Source organism: Sinohyriopsis cumingii, chromosome 13 (assembly GCF_028554795.1).
Source record: "Sinohyriopsis cumingii isolate HCF-2022 chromosome 13, ASM2855479v2, whole genome shotgun sequence".
Lineage (NCBI taxonomy): Eukaryota > Metazoa > Mollusca > Bivalvia > Unionida > Unionidae > Sinohyriopsis > Sinohyriopsis cumingii.
In genome coordinates this window covers 31,897,992-31,918,638 of record NC_142973.1, presented here as the reverse complement: position 1 = coordinate 31,918,638, position 20,647 = coordinate 31,897,992, and the positions used below count along the sequence as shown (strand labels likewise).

Below are 20,647 nucleotides of genomic sequence, written 5' to 3'. Positions count from 1 at the left end.
ACTAACTGATGGTAATACAGTTTCTTAGTAAGAAGGAGTCTTCCGTGTAAAGATCATATATTTGGTTAACTAGGCATATTAAATTACAAAACAATATATACTTTACAGCAAAGGCACGTGAATGCTTAAAGTCCTGTGAAGGACCATTTATCTAAATAAAACAGATGGTTAATTGTGGGTGGTTCATTCTATACAATAATAATAATAATAATAATAATAATAATAATGATAATATAAATAATAATAATCTTTATTTAACAACGATAGCACGTTAAATCATGAAATGTCTCACCTGTCACGAGGTACTAAGAATATGTACAGGTTATATTATTATAAAACCAGAATCACTCATATACACGCAGGCTGTTTGAAGGTTGCACAAACACAGATATGTGTACCAAAAGAATATATATATATATATATATATATATATATATATATATATATATATATATATATATATATATATATATATATATATATATATATATATAGTAGCATAAAACATATTTTGTTTCAAGATGCTTTTGAACACAGGAATGTAAGTACAAATAATGTTTAGCAAAACCAATACATTCTTTTCACATGCGCACCACCCCCACCTCCGATATTACCTATGGACATAATAGTAATATTAATTACTGGGATACTTTCAAATAAATTTCGTTATATTTATAGTCAGTGATTTTTGTGTTTATTGTTGAGTCCGATTATTATAACAATTCAATATTTGATGTAGTATGTTGTTTGTTTTCGTCATAGTGGGAGCGTAGGGGTACATGTGCCCATTTATATTCACTGTGTAAGCATATATATACGTTCTACAAGTCTGGTTCTCCAATTGATTTCACGTTATGATCTTAATATCAATAGTCTTCTAAGCAAGATCGAACAGTCTGATGACAGCACACTTTAAGGTAGAGTGACAGTTTTGTTTAGTTATGGATTGTACTTATGATGGCATATTAATATTGTAATGTTTTATATGTAGCGAAGATCAGGGTATTCCTTTGAACCGACACGATACTGTGTTCATGGTGGATCTTTTCGTGAACATTTTACACCACTGACACAGTCGAGAGTACTGCTTTACCAGGAACTCTCGTAGAGCGCGAAATGAAACAGACCAGTAATGTATGTTGTATACAAGTTTAAAACTTGGTCGCTTTAATCATTGACGTACTGCACTGAACGTGACTCGAAATCACCATTCCAACCGTTAGTCCTATATTTGTTTTTCTAGATTACGTTTTTTTCAGTATCTATGCTGTGTTGCATATACATATCTGACTAGAACTTTGACCATCAATATTCTGAATTTTCTTCTTTCATTGAGATATCATTTTGAAGATGATGCATTTGTGGGGTCTTCCATGAAAATACAAAGGATTTATTGTTTAGAACTTCTTACCCATTCTAGCAGGATGATGACAAACGCATGCCATGAGTTTCTCGTATGACTTAAACTTTATTAAAGTACGATCATGTGGTCCAACAAAGCTTGTATTTTAGAGCTTTGGTTTATCCTCTCCACTGGACATAAACTCATTTTAGCTCCTTTTTACTACACGTGGGATAGAGCAGGTTTTAGACTTAAGAATTGAATGCGTGACATAGTTCGGAATTTAGAGCTTTGTTTCATCGCCTCCACTTGGCATAAACTGACTTTAGTTCCTTTATGCTACACGAGGGGTAGAGCAGGTTGTGGTTTTAAGTAGTTAATGCAGGATTAACTCTTGATGGTCTTAATATAGGCACTCTCCTTAACCTATCAGCTAGAAACATTCCACTGATGAAGCAGACTACAGCTAATAAGGCAACGACGATGGAAATTACAACCGATAGAACAGACGCTGACAGAGCATATGTTCCCTCTTGATAAGGAGTCAACACGTATGTGGCGTCTTTTCTTGGAACACCTTGTTCGATATCTTTTGAGAAAACGGTGTCTTCATCTATTAAACCGTCCTGATCATCATCTTTTCCATTATGTAGTTCCTCGTCTATCCTGTTATCACAATCATTGTCAATTCCATCACCGTTTCCGCCATTAGGCGGTTTCGTTTTTGCGCAGGCGTCATAAATGCTGGTAATACGCATGCCTATATTATATATCCTACAGGAATTTTGTCGACTCCAAGTTATCGATGAAAAGAATGGATATCGATTATCGTTAACTGTTTTGAGTAAATACGGTGAATCAATTTGTAAGTTAGGTACTAGAAACATACCCCATAATGAAACCAAGGGTCTCTCGAATGGTCGAAGTACATTTGTTTTATTCACTATAATATTATTATTTGTACCTTCCAGCAGAATTAGGTCAAGAAGTATACCCCCTGCATCCGCCATAAAATGTAACTGCGAATGGAACAAGGCAAGGGGTGTTATAACAATCATAGCACCATGTCGTTCATTTTGTAAATCCAAAGTATCTAGTGACAAAATACAGAGAACAGAAAAGTTGGTTTCTATGGCGACATAGTCTATAACTTTAAGATGCATATATAGAGGTTGTTTGTTCAATAGTTTCTGCTGAATTACATCATCCTTTAGAAATATCGTCGTCATAGTTGGAGGTCCTTTGCCTGAAAAAAGAAATGGTTGGGTAAAACCACTCAGTCAGACCAAAAATAGAGAAAATGTTTATGCAATCAAAACTAACTCCAACAAGAAGTAACTTCGGTATCAAATTATTATTATTGCTATTATTATTATTATTATTATTATTATTATTATTATTATTATTAGTAGTAGTAGTAGTAGTAGTAGTAGTAGTAGTGTTAATACTAGTAGTAGTGATAGTAGTAGCAAAGTCAGCAGCAGTAGTAGTAAAATTAGTGGCAGCAGTAGTGTGAAGAAGTAAAATGAGCATAATGGACAGAAGAAAAAAGTCAATATCCGAGGGACTAACCTGAACAAATATAATTAGCAACAGCAGTAATGACGAATTCAACAACAATCAAAACAGCGAAAGACAAGTGGATAGGAAGAAATTAAATTATTAACAACTCTACAACGTTACAGAAATTTTGGAAACTTCCCTATCGGTCTTTATATTTGGTTTCTAGGTTTAATTTTCCGAAACTCAAAAGCTTGCTTATATAACGGCTGAACTATCTCGCTTGCGTATATTTTCTTCATATCTTCTATTTTTATAGTTGTTTTCTTTTTTATGCTGGCGGTTTGTTTTAAATGTATACGTATTCTCGTCTACGCAGATGTATCTATATGTTTAGATCGTAGCAAGCCGTATTTTCACAATAACATTTTTATTTTAGTTGGAATTCTATCACGGCTAGATAGTATTCATTATTTACAGTAATATAGCCATCATAAATCTTTTTTTTTTACCAGCATCTGCGCTGAATCCTTGTATTGCCGAGGTGGACTTTTGTTCTACAGAGAAAAATATTTCGATGTTCAAGCATTACAAACGATTGCCCATTTTCGGAGCGAAAAGTACATGTGATAGGAGGTTGAAACTGTGATAGGAGGAAGCATCTGTGATAGGGTGAAGGACATGCGATAGTATGAAATATGTGTGATAGGATGAAGCAAATGCGATTGGAAACAAAACACATGTGATAGGAAGTATCACATGAATATGAGTACAATAATAATGTATTTCCTAAAGAAACGGAAAGAACAAGAAAATTGTGTTTTATAGAAGAAAAATGGTCGTCTATGGATGTTGGGCCTCCAACTGTATCACTTCAGCGCTGTTTACTGACTCCAACAGTCGTCGATCTCAGTGTGTACCATACTTTATTGAGCTTTTGTTTTTGTTTAACTCATGGACACCGTAGTATTCTTAAATGACGGCTAGTCAGTATTCCTTGGCATGAATAAATAGTCAGCATCAGTTAGCATGATTAAATAGTCATCATCCCTATTGATGATTAAATAGTCAGCATCCCTTGACATGATTAAATAGTCAGCATCAATTAGCATGGTTAAATAGTCAGTATCCCTAGGTATGATTAAATATTCAGCATCCCTAGTGATGATTAAATAGTCAGCATCCCCTGATATGATTAAATAGTCATCATCAATTAGCATAATTAAATATTCAACACCCTTTGGCGTTATTAAATAGCCAGCGTCCCTTGGCATGATCAAATAGTCATCATCCAGTGTAACGATTAAAAAGTCAGCATTCCTAGGGATGATTACATATTTAGCATCCTTCGGGATAATTCAATAGTCAAAAACCCTTGACATAATTAAATAGTCATCAACCCTTGGCATGATTAAATATTTTATTTTCGTGACCTTCTAAATAAATTCAGAAAATATTTAATCCTTTTGCCTACATCAGCCTTGAAGAGAAGTTCATGAATGATTACATTAAAGGCGTAAAAAAACCATGGCAAAATTTGATACAATTCTCAAAAGATGAGACTATTCTTACTGGGACTTTGCCCAGGTCATTGAATAATGAATAATACTGAATAATGTCATAAAGCAACTAAAAACTTACCGATTAGTATAAGCGATATATTCTCCGACACCCAATTGTTTTTTGAAAAAATATACCTTTGTCCCCATGCGCTCATCGGTAAAAGTTGTTCCATGATATGGTGGTTGGAATCATGCATATTGAAGCTTCCAGCTAGAACAGTTACATTATCTGCCGAAAAAATGGTAGTTCCTGAAAGATTACAATTGCACTGTATCGAGAAGACTTCGTTTTCATGAAGGACTACGTATATCATACTTCCGGACGAATATATCCTGTTTCCAGCCAAAACGACTTGATTCATTAATTGTTCTGATAACGTGATATTTATTGTTGTGTTGTATTTAGAAATAACAACAAAATAGGAATTATTTCGTTCCTCAGACGTTGCAACAGCGACTGTGTAACTAGACCCGTATGAATCCACTGGATGAACTAGATAATTGTCTTCGGAATACTCCACATGTAAGGTTACTTCCTGCGTCGTGGAAAGCTTGATGGCTGTTCGACATAAAAAAAATTAAAAAGAGGTTTATAATTGTACTCCGATAAATGTATTTTTAAGCGTGATAACAGGTGATTCATACTCACACATGCACAGAAAAACCTTGTCCCATAAACTGAATGACTGATAAAAACTATATGTTTCAATTTTTCGTTTATTTTTGTAAATTACAAATCAAATCTTTTCATTTTTCATATTTGCTTAGTATCTTATGATTTGACAAAATTCGGTAAGAAAAGAACATGTAATATTTTGATTGAAAAATAAGTATTAGCTAGTCATAAAAAGTCTCTAAACTCCGTCAGAAATTTGGTTTAAATATTGGAGAAAACACTGTTTCTGGCAGCAGAAATTTATTTACACTACCTGATGTTGAAACTTGTCCCCATTCAAGTTCCATGCAATGAACTTTCGACCTAAACACGTGACCTGGAAGTATTTCGGATGATTCGTGAGTCTGCGCAGATATTGTTACATTAACCATTTCCGTAGACTGAGGAATGACAAGTACATATACAGTGTTGCCAGTACAGAGAGGAGTTGCAAAAATAAATTCCGTTCCTTTTGAATCGGGTGTTTCTGAAATGAAAATATCGTGTACTAAATGCTTAACAGACAGTAATTTTCGATTTTCAAAGTGTCCAAAGCTGAAGTAAGGGTTGGTCTTTGGTTCTAAAACGAAAAGACAAGGCGGGACGACAGCCAAACTTTCCTAAGAGCTTATAAAATGTCCAGGGGTCGGGATGTTGGATTGGAGTTAAAAAGGATTTGTAACTGTAACAAACATGTTTCGACGCTGCAAACATCTAATATTATTCTAGCTTTCAATTTCCCTCTTTACAAATATCAAAGGGTTATGAAGTATTATGCTTGTCGGTCTGTCATTTCGTCGGTCACACCTATCTACGCTTGTGATTATGTCATGGGATTTATAAAATACCCCAAAATGCGGTTATGTGACATTCTTGCTCTATGAACACATTTTCGTTTTTTGATAAAGTCAGAAAATGTCATATTTAATTACTGGTGATTAGTAAAGGAGTGTTTTGCATATTGATAGGCATTTTACTCGAAGGAAATTCACCTTTTTATGTAATATATTTGATAAATTTCCTGTTTGCAATCCTTAGATGTATATATTGGGAGATTACTTCTGTGAGTGGAAAACCATGTAAGCAACTATTACTTTCGATTTTCTATATCGTATCGCATTGCTACAGTTTCAGTGTTTGGGCTAGAATTAATCGTGAGGGACGAATAGAAAGCACAGCAATTATTTGACAGGACGTATTGACTTCTACACATATAATTTCAACCCACTCTTAATCCCATAACACCTGGGACATTGTCAACAAGAGTAAATTAATTTGATGCAATTCCTTTTTGTTACATTAACACACGTAATTTCTGCCGACAGTGTTATGGTAATTTCGTCATCGACGCGGATGACTTTTTTAAAAACAGCTTACTAAATGAAACAATTCTAGCTCTTTATTGTTCGAGCAGAGTATTTCATCTTCAATAACTTTTGTGACTATTTGTTATGTATATAGCGGATTGTCATTGTATAATTTCTATCTTGTTTTTGTTTTCTTGGTTTTTATGTCAATTTTGGTATATATTTGTTCCATACCGATCATGCATATGCCAGAGATGGTTCACTTTAACGCGCGCAAAGGCCCCAATTCGTAAACTAGGGTAGATCTTTACGGTAGCGGAAAGAAATACTCGAAGCCACGGACAGAATCTCTTAGCTTATCGGTATATTTGCAAAACGAGATAAACTGAGCTTTATTTAACGCCAAAAACCCGGACGCTAAGCTAAATTAGACATTTTACTTTATCATTGTTTCTTATACCACTTGGGATTGTTTAACAAAGAGCTGCGTAACCTTTTACGACGATAACAATAAAACCTGCTGCTCTTAAGATCACCATCTTAATAGATAAAAACCCCAGCTCCCTTTACGAGCTGTAGATTTTGACATAGAAACAACTCCCTAAAAAGGTCATGAAGGAATCGCATTTAACGGACATTTATTTGTTTTGGATTACTTTCCTTATATAAGTATGGTGAGTCTCATGAGACTGAAGTCAGCTTGAGATGCATTTTCCCAACACCAAAATTTCCCAAAACCAAACAAATAATCATCAAAAGTCAAAAAGTTACAAATGAAGACGGAACTGTATAGTCTTGGTCAACATATTATTTCGAGGAAGACGGTAATCCTCCTCCTCCTCCTAAAACAGCAATTATTACTCATCTTCATATCTATTTAGAAGGAAACTGCAAAGTCCTTCCATATTATAATGAATTTATAGATAATTGAATATTTAAGAAAAGAAGGGAACTTTATTTGTTGCCTGTTGTTGTTTTGGGGTTTTACAGTAATTGGCCAAGTTCTGTTTAAAAAAAAAAGATTTTATAGATTTCATAACTGCCGTATATTTAATTAGAACTACTGATGTCTGGTTGTAGAGTTCATACGAAATAAAGTTTGGTGCCCGAGTGGTCAAAAGCATTTTTCTTTTCCAGTCACTGGTATCTCACCTGTGTTCTCTTGGGTTCCATTTTCATGCTCGGCCAACGAGGGTATGTGAGAAAGCTTGCAAGTTGCTTCCCGTAGGTACGTGCTCCTTATTGTGTTTTTACCGGTTTGTTCCTCCACCAGTTATCTTGGCCGCCACATTTAGCCTATCACGCGCTGAGAAATGGTGTTAACACCCTCTAACCCCCACCCCAAAAAAAGAACAACATAGAAGAAAAGCACAGTATCGACTTCCTCCACGTTTTACGTAATTCCATAGAGGAGAAATCATCATGTGAAGTAGATAATTTACAAACTCAAAACTATTAAGTAAAAGCTTGGCATGCAAATGCATCTTAGGAAAAAACACCCAGGGTGGGGTCAGATATTCCTCTGTAGGATGAAAATATGTGCTAGTACACTGTCATGTATCCCATTCCTGGATAGTTAATAGGAGGATATCGTATTGTGACTTTTTTGTCATGATGACTCTCTCAGTGATGAAATTACTTTAAAGAATGAGATCAAAGGATAAAATAAATTTAACTGATTAAAGGACTTTAAAAGATGAAATGTGAAATGTAAAGGAATAAAATGACCTTGAGTGAAAAATTTACTCCGAGATATGAAATACACTTTCGTTTGGCTTGCCAATTTAATAATAATAGAATATCTAGATGCTTGATTATATTTAAAATATATTGTTTTGTATATTTGATTTAATTTATATTTGGTTTATTTTAATTGTTTGTTTGCTAGTTTTTTTAAAAAAATACTCCATTACAAGCTAATGTAATGTAATTTAATTTACTGGACTTGACATTTTTCAGAAATTTATTTTCCAGAAATTCAGTTCAGTTTTTCGTAAACACTATTCATAGGAACTTTGTATCTAATGCTGATCTAGTTCCTGACCTTGATTCACAATCAGTATGGGTTCTTGTAAACAACGTTTCTTTTATATTTTTTTTCTTCTTTCTTAGAGTAAAGATTCATAAAGTGAATTCGAGGCAATACTTGGAATACGTGACAAATAACATGTAGCAATTATTTCAAAACTCGGGTTTGACCGGAAGATTGACCCGCATCCGGGTATCCGTTTTGCGCAGTAGCCAGATTTAATATCGATGTATTGAGAAATAATTTTATTCTTGCCCTAACACCTGAGACGTCCAGGCGTTTTGTTGTGACCAGTTTGAGTTGAATTTTTAAAAGTTTTCTTCAAATTATTTGGATTTCACGAGATTTTTTTTCTCTGGAAATACTTGTGCTCTAAATTAATTCTTAGACAAGGACAGTTATCAAAATTTACACAGAATTCAAACACTGGAATAGTATTTTCTGTGATTTAGCAAAGAACTGTTGATACATCAGTACGACACTGACCACAGCATACATCATCGCCTTCCATTTGGATTTCACCGGGATTCGAACTCAGTCTCATTAGAACATTTTATTATTAAGAATTCGATTTTTTAATTCTTGGATTATCTTGGATCAGTTTTGGGATTTTATTCGTAAAACCGTTAAGTTCTTTTTCTCATTTTTACCTTGATTTTCTAGGGAAATAAATTATTTGTTAAATTTTACAAAGCGTGTTGTCTTCACTTTTTTCTTGCTACTGTTTTAAAGAGCCTGCGCACGTAACACTATGATTTACTATGAAACAGATGAAATAAATACAATCATATATAATATGCGGGATATTTAAGACACAAATTAATAAGGTATTTTCCAAAACTCTATTAGACATTTTGTTTTAGGAATCAATATTTCTCTGGCTTTATTACCTTTCGTCGTTGCTTTTCAATGGATCAGATGGCTCGATAATTGTAATAAGATAACTAGAGACAAAATCAATAAGTTTTCAGAAACCTAACTCCTAAGGAGATTAATGGTGATCAGAATCAACCTCGATAATTGTTGGATGGAAATGTTTTATTAATCAGAAAACGGAACAACTAATACTATCTTCAGATATAATGTATAATGTGCAAATTTATCTTGCCCTTATTTACATTCGTATAATTGACTTTCTATTACAAACAGAGTAGACCAGATCTGCCGTTGTATTTTGCACAGGGAGATCAGAATCTGTGTTGTTCTGTGGAAATCATAAATTAGAACAAATAAGAGACAGACCCAGATCTGCAGGCGTATTATGCGACAGCAAATCCGAGTCTATGCAGTTCAAAATTTGACGTGCGTTCTGGATGAGTAAAGACATTTCACGATTCGATGGGCGTTTCTGCCAGAGTAATAGTCAGTTCACAATTCAATGCAAATTCTGCAAGAATAAAGAAGGGATAGTGAGTATTCGTATCGAAGACGAGATTTACAGTATTAAGAACGAAGACAATGGAGTCCTTACATCACGCTTTTCTTGATCTAGGAACTCTGAAAATCACATATTCTTATAAAGAAAATTTTATTTACGTACCTTGTGCAATCGTTTGAAGGACAATTACAGCTGTAAAAAGAAGAAAGAATATGCATATAAAGATTATTATGTGAATGTATACTGTCTTTGTATGTACAAAAGACGCAGCAGTTTAGTTTATCTGAATAAAAGAAAAGTTTTTTTCATTTATTTTTATATATAGAAACTGTTTGAATAGGAATATGCTATTTTTGAATAGAAAATTACATACGTGCATTTAGAGAATACAATTTCAATTTTCGTAATTTGTATGTAGAAGTCAAGCAGCAGCTATGGATCATGAATTAATGCAACTCTTTTGTCTGGTACTAACAATTTACTGGGAAGTTTGAGACCACATACATTTTGATATGAAAGCTCTTGATAACAACTTCATGAAACTGCATCTTTAGCTACGTTGCGCTTTTTAAACATACGTAAAATTACAGTTCTAGCGAAGTTGCTCTTTTTAAATATACATGTAATTATAGTTCTAGCTACTTTGCCCCTTTTAAATATATATGCAAGATTTAAAACATTCTCTCGCGTTGAAGTCCGAGTTCTAAGGAAATATTTGTCTCTTTTGTTGGATGTATTTTATGAAATTGAGGCTAGGGATTCACGTTTGATTCGATATGTAAAATTTGTATAATTTGATCAGACATTACTTTCATACATGCAGAAAATGAGAAGTTAGAGAAAGGTCATGCTGATGGATATTCTAGCGTACCTACTGTGTTTCCGGCACCGCCATATTTAGAGGAAGATGTATGAATGATGGTTCGTTGCGTCTCGATGCCAGTTTTTGTTGTATGCAGTGCAGCTAAGAATATTTTCGTATAAGTAAAAAATGTAACCACACTAAATCTCGAGTTACGATTCGTGTTATTTCAAAACTTGACTAATCTCAACGATGCCTTAAGTTTGGAACGATTTCCTGCCCGAAATAAAATTGAACCAAACTGGAACTATTATTGAAAAACAAATAAAACATAATTTAGCTTGACTAAAAATTAATAGCGCATGTATATATTATAGTTTGAGCATCAGAAATGTCTGACTAGTAAGTAAGTAGTTTGTTTTGTTTGGCATGGAGGAAACAGTCAAGAGGTTTAGCATACATGGCCTCTGTAAACCAACTGTATGACGTCACGAATAGTCTCTAATGTTGGATGTCAATGACAGCGATACTAAGGTACTTTCAATATATTTTTTTTATAGAAATGTAAATATATTTAGTTCACGTGTAGTAATTATATAAAACACATCCCCTACATTTTCTCTGTGTAGTAAATAAAAGGCAACACAGACTGTCCCTTTGGGCCAAAAATAGACCAAATTCCAAGTCTAACAAGCAAGTCAGACGTTCTGCCATCATGGCTTCAGACACAGTTGTTTAGGAAATACCAACCCATATTAGTGAGATGACCACTAACTAGTTTTATCACCCATGACATAAATTAGCAGTTAATTCAGATTATCAGTTAGAAAGTTTAAATCGTGAAATCCTGGTTAAATCGGAAGTGTTTGTTTTCTGAGTGTTTAATCTCTCCCTGAGTGAAGATTGAAAAAGTAATTTTGCTTTACACTTATAACCTGAAGCCAATTAGAATTGCACGCTGATATTTTCAGACACCATCATCATTATGCCATGTGTTCACAAGAATCCTAAACCGCAGTGTACAAAATAATAAAAAAAAGTATGATGGCTTTCCACAGGACAGTTATAACATACGCGTGTTTCGATTGTTTATTAAAATTATGTTGCTGTCTTTTTCTGTAATAGGATCCAGGAAATTAATCAATTGATTTATTCTGTGACAATATCTGTAAACAGACCGATACTATAGATGTATTGTAATGGTCCTCAGTACAATGGCTGTACGATTGCATGTGAGGGTTTCTGTGTACCAAACACAAATTTAAAAAATAGAACTTATAATAATATTAATAACACTGGTCTACAGCTAAAATCCTTTCGAAATAATTGAAGTCAAACTTGACTAATTCTGGGTCACTTAGAACGAAAATGATGCTTAAAATTGTTGATTGGTTCTAGTTTTAAAGATATGATTCCGGGGCAGTATATACTACACTTGAATGGAGGACGATAAGGAAGTTACAAAGAGAAGTGATCTCAGTTTAAACCAGAAATGACTAAAATACGTCTTTGACTTTATGAATAAATATAGAACTGGGTTTGGACAGAACTTTCTTTTGAGGCAAAACAATGAATGATCAACCTGAAGCTGGTATTGCGTCATACATGATGTAGATTACATCATGTTATTCTTAGAAGTCATGTATGATGCAATCATAACTAAACTTAGATCACTTTCTGAACAAACTGCCCTATATCAGCTCTAGAAATCACACAGTGTCGTGCTCTCATAGTTGTCAGTGTTTGATTTTGCAAAGGGACACATTTCTGTTTAGCCAAAATGAGCAGAGATGCCTCGTACTTGTGTGAAAAACGCATATAATTTCTGCTATGTTTGTAGTGAAGAGACTTTTGCATCACAAAAGTGCAGTATAACCAAAATGGTTAAGAAAGTCTATCACATTTTTATGCTGCAAAATTAGAGATCAGGAAAGTAGTGGGCCCCACACATATGCTGCAATACTGTGCAACAAATCTTCACCAGTGGTTGAACAGAAAAAGGAAATCTACGCCGTCCGCAGTGCGATCGATTTAGAGAGAGAGAGAGAGAGAGCCAACAGATCATATCAGCAATTGTTACTTCTGCATGGTGACCCCAGTTGGGAAAGGTGTGTCAAAAAAGAAAATGTGTACTGTATATTATCCACATATTCTATCAGCTATACGCCAATGTACCTCCGGAGAATGAATGGTGGCTCCTGATACACCAGAATCATTCTCACTTGAGTCAGACGAGGAAAAGGAAGCGGATGAAACTTCGGGTCCTGAACAATCAATGTCACATGAGCCATATTTTTCCCCATCCTCCTCCTCTGAACCACATCTCATAACACAAGGTGAACTGAATGACCTTGTCAGGGATTTGGAACTATCCAAGAGTAAGGCAGATATGTTGGGCTCCAGATTACATCAGTCTGCTGGCAGGTGATGTTAGGGTTTCCATGTTCCGTGACCGTCAAAAGGACCTTGTTCCATTCTTCTTCATAGAAGGTGATCTTGTAGCATGCATCAACATCGATTGTGTGATGACTCCTTTCAACAACGTTCATGATCCAAATGAGTGAAAACTGTTCATTGATTCATCGCAAATGCGTCTTAAATCTGTTTTGCAGCACAATGGCAATGTTTTGCTATCAATTTCAGCTGATCATGAAGTCTATATGAAGAAAACCTATGAAAACATGAAACAACTTTTGAGTTGCATAAGCTATGACCAACACCAGTGGCTGCTTTGTGGCGATTAGCAGGTTCGTGATCTCTTTCTTGGTCTTTAGGATGGATACACAGAGTACTGTTGTTTTCTCTGCGAAAGGGATAGACGTGTGAGAGATTCCCACTACATCAAGAGAGATTGGCCACTACGACAGTCATATGAGCTTGGGAGGAAACGTGGTAAGCATCCCCCACTTGTTGAATCAAGGAAGATTTTGTTACCACCCTTGCACATCAAGCTGGGTCTGATAAAGAACTTTGTCAAGGTCATGGACAAAACACAAGCAGCTTTCAAGTACCTCTAAGGAAATTCTCTAAGGTTAAGTGAAGGTAAGATAAATGAAGGTATCTTTGTTGGTCCTCAGATTCGTGAACTTCTTCGAGATGATGCATGTGACCGTGCATTGCGTGGCAAGAAAAGGAATTAATGGAAAGCCTTCCAGTTAGTGGCAACAATGTTTATCGGAAACAACAATGCAGACAACTACACGGAGTTGGTGGAGAACATCCTCAAGGCATACAAAAGCATTGGTTGCAACATGTCACTAAAGATACTATTTTTTCACTCTCATCTAGCGGAGCAGTGAGTGACCAGCACGGCGAACGATTTCACCAGGACATTGTAACAATGGAGAAAAGTTATCAGGGCAAACGGAGCCCATCAATGCTTGCAGAATATTGCTGGACAGTGAAAATAGATGCTCCATTTAATGAATACAAGAGACAAGTCGAGACGCGCTGAGTAGACAATGAATCAGGACTAAACTATATACTTATATATAAATACTATTTTTCGCCTTTTGTTTCATACTAAATTTTAATTATATAATCCTTTTGCTGTTTTTTTTTTTTAAAGTCATACATAAACGCCATAAACCTAGGTTCACAATGTATGATTAAAACTATTATCTACACAATATGAATAGACGTAAAATCTAAAAATTCAATATATTGGAAACAGTAGCGAATGAGTTGTTTTAATTGCCTTATTTGAATTCAGCTCAACAAAACCCATAATAAATAGTACACTCTATATCTGAAGCAGATGACTTTTAAAAATTGCAGACCAGTGTAATAATAATTATATATAATATACACCCCATATATATATATATATATATATATATATATATATATATATATATATATATATATATATATATATATATATATATATATATATATATATATATATATATATATATGCATGCGTTTAGTTCAGAAAGAAAGTATAGCAGCTATACACGAAAACGGTTCAGTATACCTAAACAGCTCCATATCATCAACAACTGTTTGTTCGTTCGTGAGGCTGGTGATTCAAGCATTACGCTATGCATACCCCATCTCGTATCGACCACCAGCCATCCAGAGATCTGCAAGTGACACAAAGTGTTTCGTATTACTAATAATATTTTAGTTATCAATTCCTATATTAGTTATCTATTTCTATATTAGTTATCTATTACTATATTAGTTATCTATTTCTATATTTAAATAGTGCATATCTTTCACCTTTTTATTATTCAAAATAGTTTTTCCTCTTTATGCCAAAATATAAATATTTATTGTTCAATATGTGTGTGTGTGTGTGTGTGTGTGTACTGAAAATTACCCAGAAATGTGTATCCATTCTGTAGACCATGCTTTCTTGGAAAGACGAGGTTGATATGTTTTATGATTAATACAAGGCTTTAAAGAGAGGAAGTTACGGAGCACCTGCTCAGGTATTAAAGAGATAAAGGTACAGAGCACCTGATCAAGAAGCAAATAAATATGTGACTAGAAATATGCTGTTTAGTTGTAATGATATCAATAACCATGAGGTTCACGTGACACGTATATCTGAGTTTCCGACGCATACTTCCAGATCCAGTTTCAGGGTCAGCAAGCTGGATTAGATGACCAAGACCAAAACACCGTTATTGAAGTTGATGGGTGATGTTCAGATACCGCTGATCATATGCAAAAAGGCACACGGACAGCACCCGCAGTGACTCTGATGCACCTGTGCTAGCGATGGAAGATGAGCATCCTCATCAGTAGGATGATAGAGGTCGAACTGTGAAGCTGGGGAAAATGTAGAAATGTTAGTTCCCCATCAAATCGGAAAGTTGACATACGAAAGTGGCATAGAAGAACATTAAAATTGTTTTAATATAAAATAATGTGACATTACAAAACACATTGTGAATTACAAATTGAAATGGCATTGCTGGACCGAATATGTGTACTACAAGTAATTGTTGAAATATCGTAACAGGTAAATATGGAAAATATTTTTGACGATGTTTACATAATTTTCATTGATTCAAATGTTAAAAAGTTAAACAACGGTCTCCGTTGATAATCACATTGTCAACCACATCAGAAGGATGAGTTATCTTGTGTGCTGAGGTACTAGCTTTGCCATTGCAATCAGGTTTGACCATATCGGGAAAATCTGTCTCGTAATAATAGGTTTATATGATCCTTAAGAAAGATGTGCATGATAGGACTGGTGGGGGAGAGGATTAAACATGTAATATATATATATATATATATATATATATATATATATATATATATATATATATATATATATATATATATATATATATATAATGAATTAGAGATGTTTTCTAGTTTTATATTTTCTTTATAGTATTTTGATAACGCAGTTTGTGTTATTTTAGTATTGAAAAAGCTACATGCATTATGCCGTTCCTCCTATCTCTTTCTACATTGGAGTTGTACTCTAGAAATGTCACCAGTCCAAGAGGTTATTTAAAAGTCTATGGGTTTTTGATTCAAGGCTTCTTCTACCAGTCTGCTATTTGTAACTATTTTAAACATGCTTTAACTGCCGTCTCATCCCCTTTTATCGGAGGGAGAGCCTTGATAAGCTCTGCCAGTTAGCCTTCTGACTTGGTCTGGAACTGTTTCATTGCAATCTGAATGACGCTACCTAATTTTAGACAATTTTCTTTACACAGATGAGGATGATCATTTGTATTTAAATATTTGACTCGGATGACCAGTTAGTAGATGATAAATACTTGTCAAGTCAATGGCCACCAGATATCATGGCCGCGGTCAAGATTTGTGGGCCTTAGGAAACATTCTCCAGTAGGACCCTATGAATTACAAACAAACATTGTCTTTCCTTCAGCGGTAGGTCTTCTGACCGAAGTGGGACCGGTTGTCCTAGTTGTCATACCCTGTTCGCGGCCCTGCCAGTTATATAGACAATCTGTCTTCTCGCTTTTTGACTTTTGATAATTTTGTGCGATTCTTTCATATAAGATTAGAAAGATAGCAGTATGCTCTGTACCATCATAACTTCACATCTTAATCTGAGGTGCAATGTGCCCAAATATTGCTGATGTATACTTATACTCATTAGCCCCCCCCCCCATGTCTCGTGTATATGCAGATTCTTGTAAGTATCTGATTGATCAGTCATACTTAAATGGTTAATTCGTATATTCATGCGCTAGATAGGGACCAAGCAGGGACGATAAAATTTGTTAGTACTTGCATCTAGCACCATCAATTGGTGCTGCTAAAAATCACCTTATTTTGTTTTCAGCAATATGGAAAGTGTGCGAGATTTGTGTATACTTTCTTCTTCTGTCTCCAGCTTCTCGATCAGCAATTGCATCCGATTTTTGTTCATTCTGCTTTCCTTCTTTCAAGTTAAATTATGGGCCAATTTGTAATCAATTTGAATTTAACGACTAATGTATTTCAAGACATTTGTAATTTTTGCAACCAATTTTACTCAAAAACTCCTTTGCGTGCTTACTATCTGTAAGAATGTCCATTCTATAAAGAAATTCTGTGATCTTGTTTGAAGACGATTTCGTTAAATTTTTTATGTATTTGTACCTAAATCATTCTTATTGTTTATATTTGTAATGTTATGTATATTTGATTAATTTATATCTGATTTAATTTAATTGTTATGTTATGTATATTTGATTAATTTATATCTGATTTAATTGTTGTAAGCTTTTTTAAAATCTCTAAAATTTCATAATATGTTAAAGTAAAGTAATTTTGTGTACTAGGAATTTGATATTTACTAGAAATTAGTTTGACCTGACTGTTCAGTTGAAAACATTTAAAAATAGAACGTAGTATCTTTTTGCTGACCTAGTTCCTTGCCTTGATCGAGAATCAAGTAAACAACGTTTCTTAACATTCATTCTTAATGTGTGAATGATAATAGTGAACTCGAGGCTATACTGGAATACATGATCTTAGACATGTAAATAGCTTCTAAACTGTTCTGGAATGTGATCACGTGAGCCTCATGCGGGTATCTGTTTTGCGCATTATTTGACTGTATAACCTTTTTTTTCGGGTATCTGTTTTGCGCATTATTTGACTGTATAACCTTTTTTTTATATAGAGAAATTAGTTAGTTTGGGCTTTTACCTCGGACACTGGAATGGTTTTCGTTGTGACCAGTTTGGAGTTATATTTTAATTTTTTATTCAAATTATTTGGATTCTAAAATGTTAAATTTTTTTTCCTGGAAATATTTGAGTGCTCATACATTTTTGGATAAAGAAATTTCTTTAAATTTATTTTCGGAATTCAATCACCAGAATATTATTTTCTGTGGTTCACAGAACTATAAACACATCAGCGATTTACTGACTACAGTACACGTCATCGCCTTCTACTTTGGAATTATCGTCAGGACTCCAACTTGAATTCATTAGAACATTTCATTACTAGGACTTTAAACTTTCATTCGTGGATTATTCTTGGCATATTTTTGAATTTGATTCTTAAATCCGTAAAGTTCTTATTTTTTCATCTTTACATTGTTTTTATTTTCTCCAAGGAAATAAATTATTTGTTAAATTTTACAAAGCTTGTTGTTTTCACTTTTTCTTTGTTACTATTTATTAGAGCCTAAACACGTAATATAAGAGTAATCAAGGTGTTTAGTTCAACATCAGTTTTCATGAGACTATCCGCGAATAAATGCCCTTGAGCTCATACCACTTCACAATTGAATGATGTGCTATCCGCATGATGAATATGCCTCTTCCACCTCATTGATTACAAATCCTCTGATTTATTGGTATGATCTAATAATTTGATCAGGAGTTATGTTATATAGTTCTGTGTAACCTCGTCTCACTTTTGAGGTAAAGTCACACATGCCAGTCCAAAAATACAAGTAACCTGGTTTGTTATCATGTGGCCTACTTCTAATCACTGGACCATATTTAAAACCGTTATTGTTTTCTGAGCAAAAGAATGTAAAAATGCTATGAAATTAGAATAGAAAAAAGCACAATAACTGGAAAGGGCAGCAATCAATGACCTGGCGGTGACCCCAATACTACTTGTAACCAATGGTGAGTGAAAACAGGGTTCTCACTAAATTCTTCGGCTTGCAACAAATAATTGAACCTTCATTCGTAAGTACAGTGAATACATAAAGGAATAGCTAAAAACCTAATGCCCTTAAAGATCACTATAAGTACATATGTATCAATTTAGGACACATTTTTCATAACCTTCAAGCAAGGGGACAATCACATATTTTCTTGGTGCCGCCTCGTTTCCTTTTCTGCATGAAAACAACTGACTAAATCAATCTCTACACAAATGAGCACCGCTGTGCATGAGATTTACTTAAAAAGCACAAGGTGTAACACTTTGCTGGATTGAAGGTCTTCGCTTAATTAGGATTCCAGAGCTCGCCACGAACCAATGAATCTTAGAGAATTGTGGATAGTGAAAGATTCGTTAGAGATAGTAATGATTGCACAGTGTAAAGTTATGGAAATTGGTTTTGGTTGCAAGAAATACGAAAATTGTGTAATATAGTTATACCATCAAGCAGATGGTTGGTATGCGCTCTTTACCATCAAACCAAGCTAGAAACTCATGAAACTTTGTTTTAACTAGAGAAAGATAGACCTTCTCACAAGACAGTGTAGACGGTGCTGGCATGCATCAACAGAATTTCCATTACGACTCTGTGATCATAATGTAAGTAATAGAAAGAAGCAAAACCAACAAGTTTTGTAAAACTTAGTAAAAAATTTAAATATCACACCTATAAAATGAAAATTGAAGAGGAACTTACAGTGTGATGAATTAAATCCTATAAAATCATAAAACGTTCTTCACAAGTCCAAAATAATCGAATGTTCTGAATGAATTCCAGATCCTTGAATATACTAACCTGCCAACAGTCCTGATGTATCACAATGCCGTTGTCCATAGCTCCTTTGAATAAATTCACAATGGTCAAAGAATAATGTTTTAGTCCAATGAACATTATATAGCTCCAATGAATAATCCAAACGAATGTCTCCTCTCAAATTATATCTAAGCACAACATTAAAGGCATCTGCGACCTCTCCGGTGGCATAGTAGTTAGAGCGTCCGCCATGGATGCGGAAGGTCGAGGGTTCGATCCCCGGCCGAGTCATACCAAAGACTTACAAAAATGGTACTAACAGCTGCCTCGCTTGGCGCTCAGCATTAAGATGTTAGTGTTAGGACTGGTCGGCTTGGTTTCAGGATAATGTGACTGGGTGGGACATCGTGCTAAATGTCTGCTGCATGATGCCCCATTGCTAGACATCACTATAAACTGCCACACTGCAGACATCGTAGCGACATGACTGAAAACTTGTTAAAGCTACGTGAAAAATCCAAATCACACACACACACACACACACACACACACACACACAGAGTGGCCTAGAGGTCTAAAGCGCTCTCCGTTACGGATCACTGCCATCTCACCTCTGTCTGCGTAGGTTCGAGTCTCGGATTCGGCCAATGTGGGTATGTGAGAAAGCTTGCCAGTAGCTTCTCGAGGGTCGGTGGTTCTTGGCGGGGATTTCCTGGGTTCTTCCTCCACCATTAATACCGGCCGCCATGTATAGCCTATCTTGTGCTGAAAAATGGCCTTAAACCCTACAACAACAACAACAACAACACACACACACACACACACACATAAGAGAACCTTGAACCAATGTGATAGTTCTTCTTAAAATGTCACGTTATACCTTAAAGAAATAAATGTGTTTTTTCATTTTAATAAACATGGTTTTCACTACCCTTTGTTGCTAAGTTTAAGACCAGAGAGTCGAAACACATACAGTTTATATCCCTTCTTCTGTTGGTCTTTGAACGAATCTGGGGTGATATTGCCCAGTTTTGTTCATCAAGAAAAACAACGGCAGCCTGCAAGAGCAGCAGCAGCAGCAGCAGCAACAACAACAACAACAGCAATAATAATAATAATAATAATAATAATAATAATAATCTTATTCTTACTGCTGCTACATTTGCCATGAAATTCACAATCAGATTGGAAGAAAAAAAAAGAATTAAT

The 20,647-nt window shown here is 34.7% G+C and overlaps 1 protein-coding gene across 1 annotated transcript in view; it reads right to left on the bottom strand.

Annotated features, from left to right (window-relative positions):
* Window positions 1-1,444: 1,444 nt before the first annotated feature.
* The window catches only part of LOC149785150 (uncharacterized), a 58,385-nt gene continuing 39,182 nt past the window's right edge, over window positions 1,445-20,647 (bottom strand). The window contains exons 2-7 of the mRNA XM_089978934.1: window positions 15,149-15,354; window positions 14,552-14,660; window positions 9,936-9,965; window positions 5,334-5,546; window positions 4,484-4,963; window positions 1,445-2,588 (exon numbers count right to left, since the gene is read on the bottom strand). Of these exons, the coding sequence (XP_089835060.1) occupies window positions 1,711-2,588; window positions 4,484-4,963; window positions 5,334-5,546; window positions 9,936-9,965; window positions 14,552-14,624 (1,674 nt within the window). The 5' untranslated portion in view covers window positions 14,625-14,660; window positions 15,149-15,354 and the 3' untranslated portion in view covers window positions 1,445-1,710. The remainder of the gene's footprint in view (window positions 2,589-4,483; window positions 4,964-5,333; window positions 5,547-9,935; window positions 9,966-14,551; window positions 14,661-15,148; window positions 15,355-20,647) is intronic.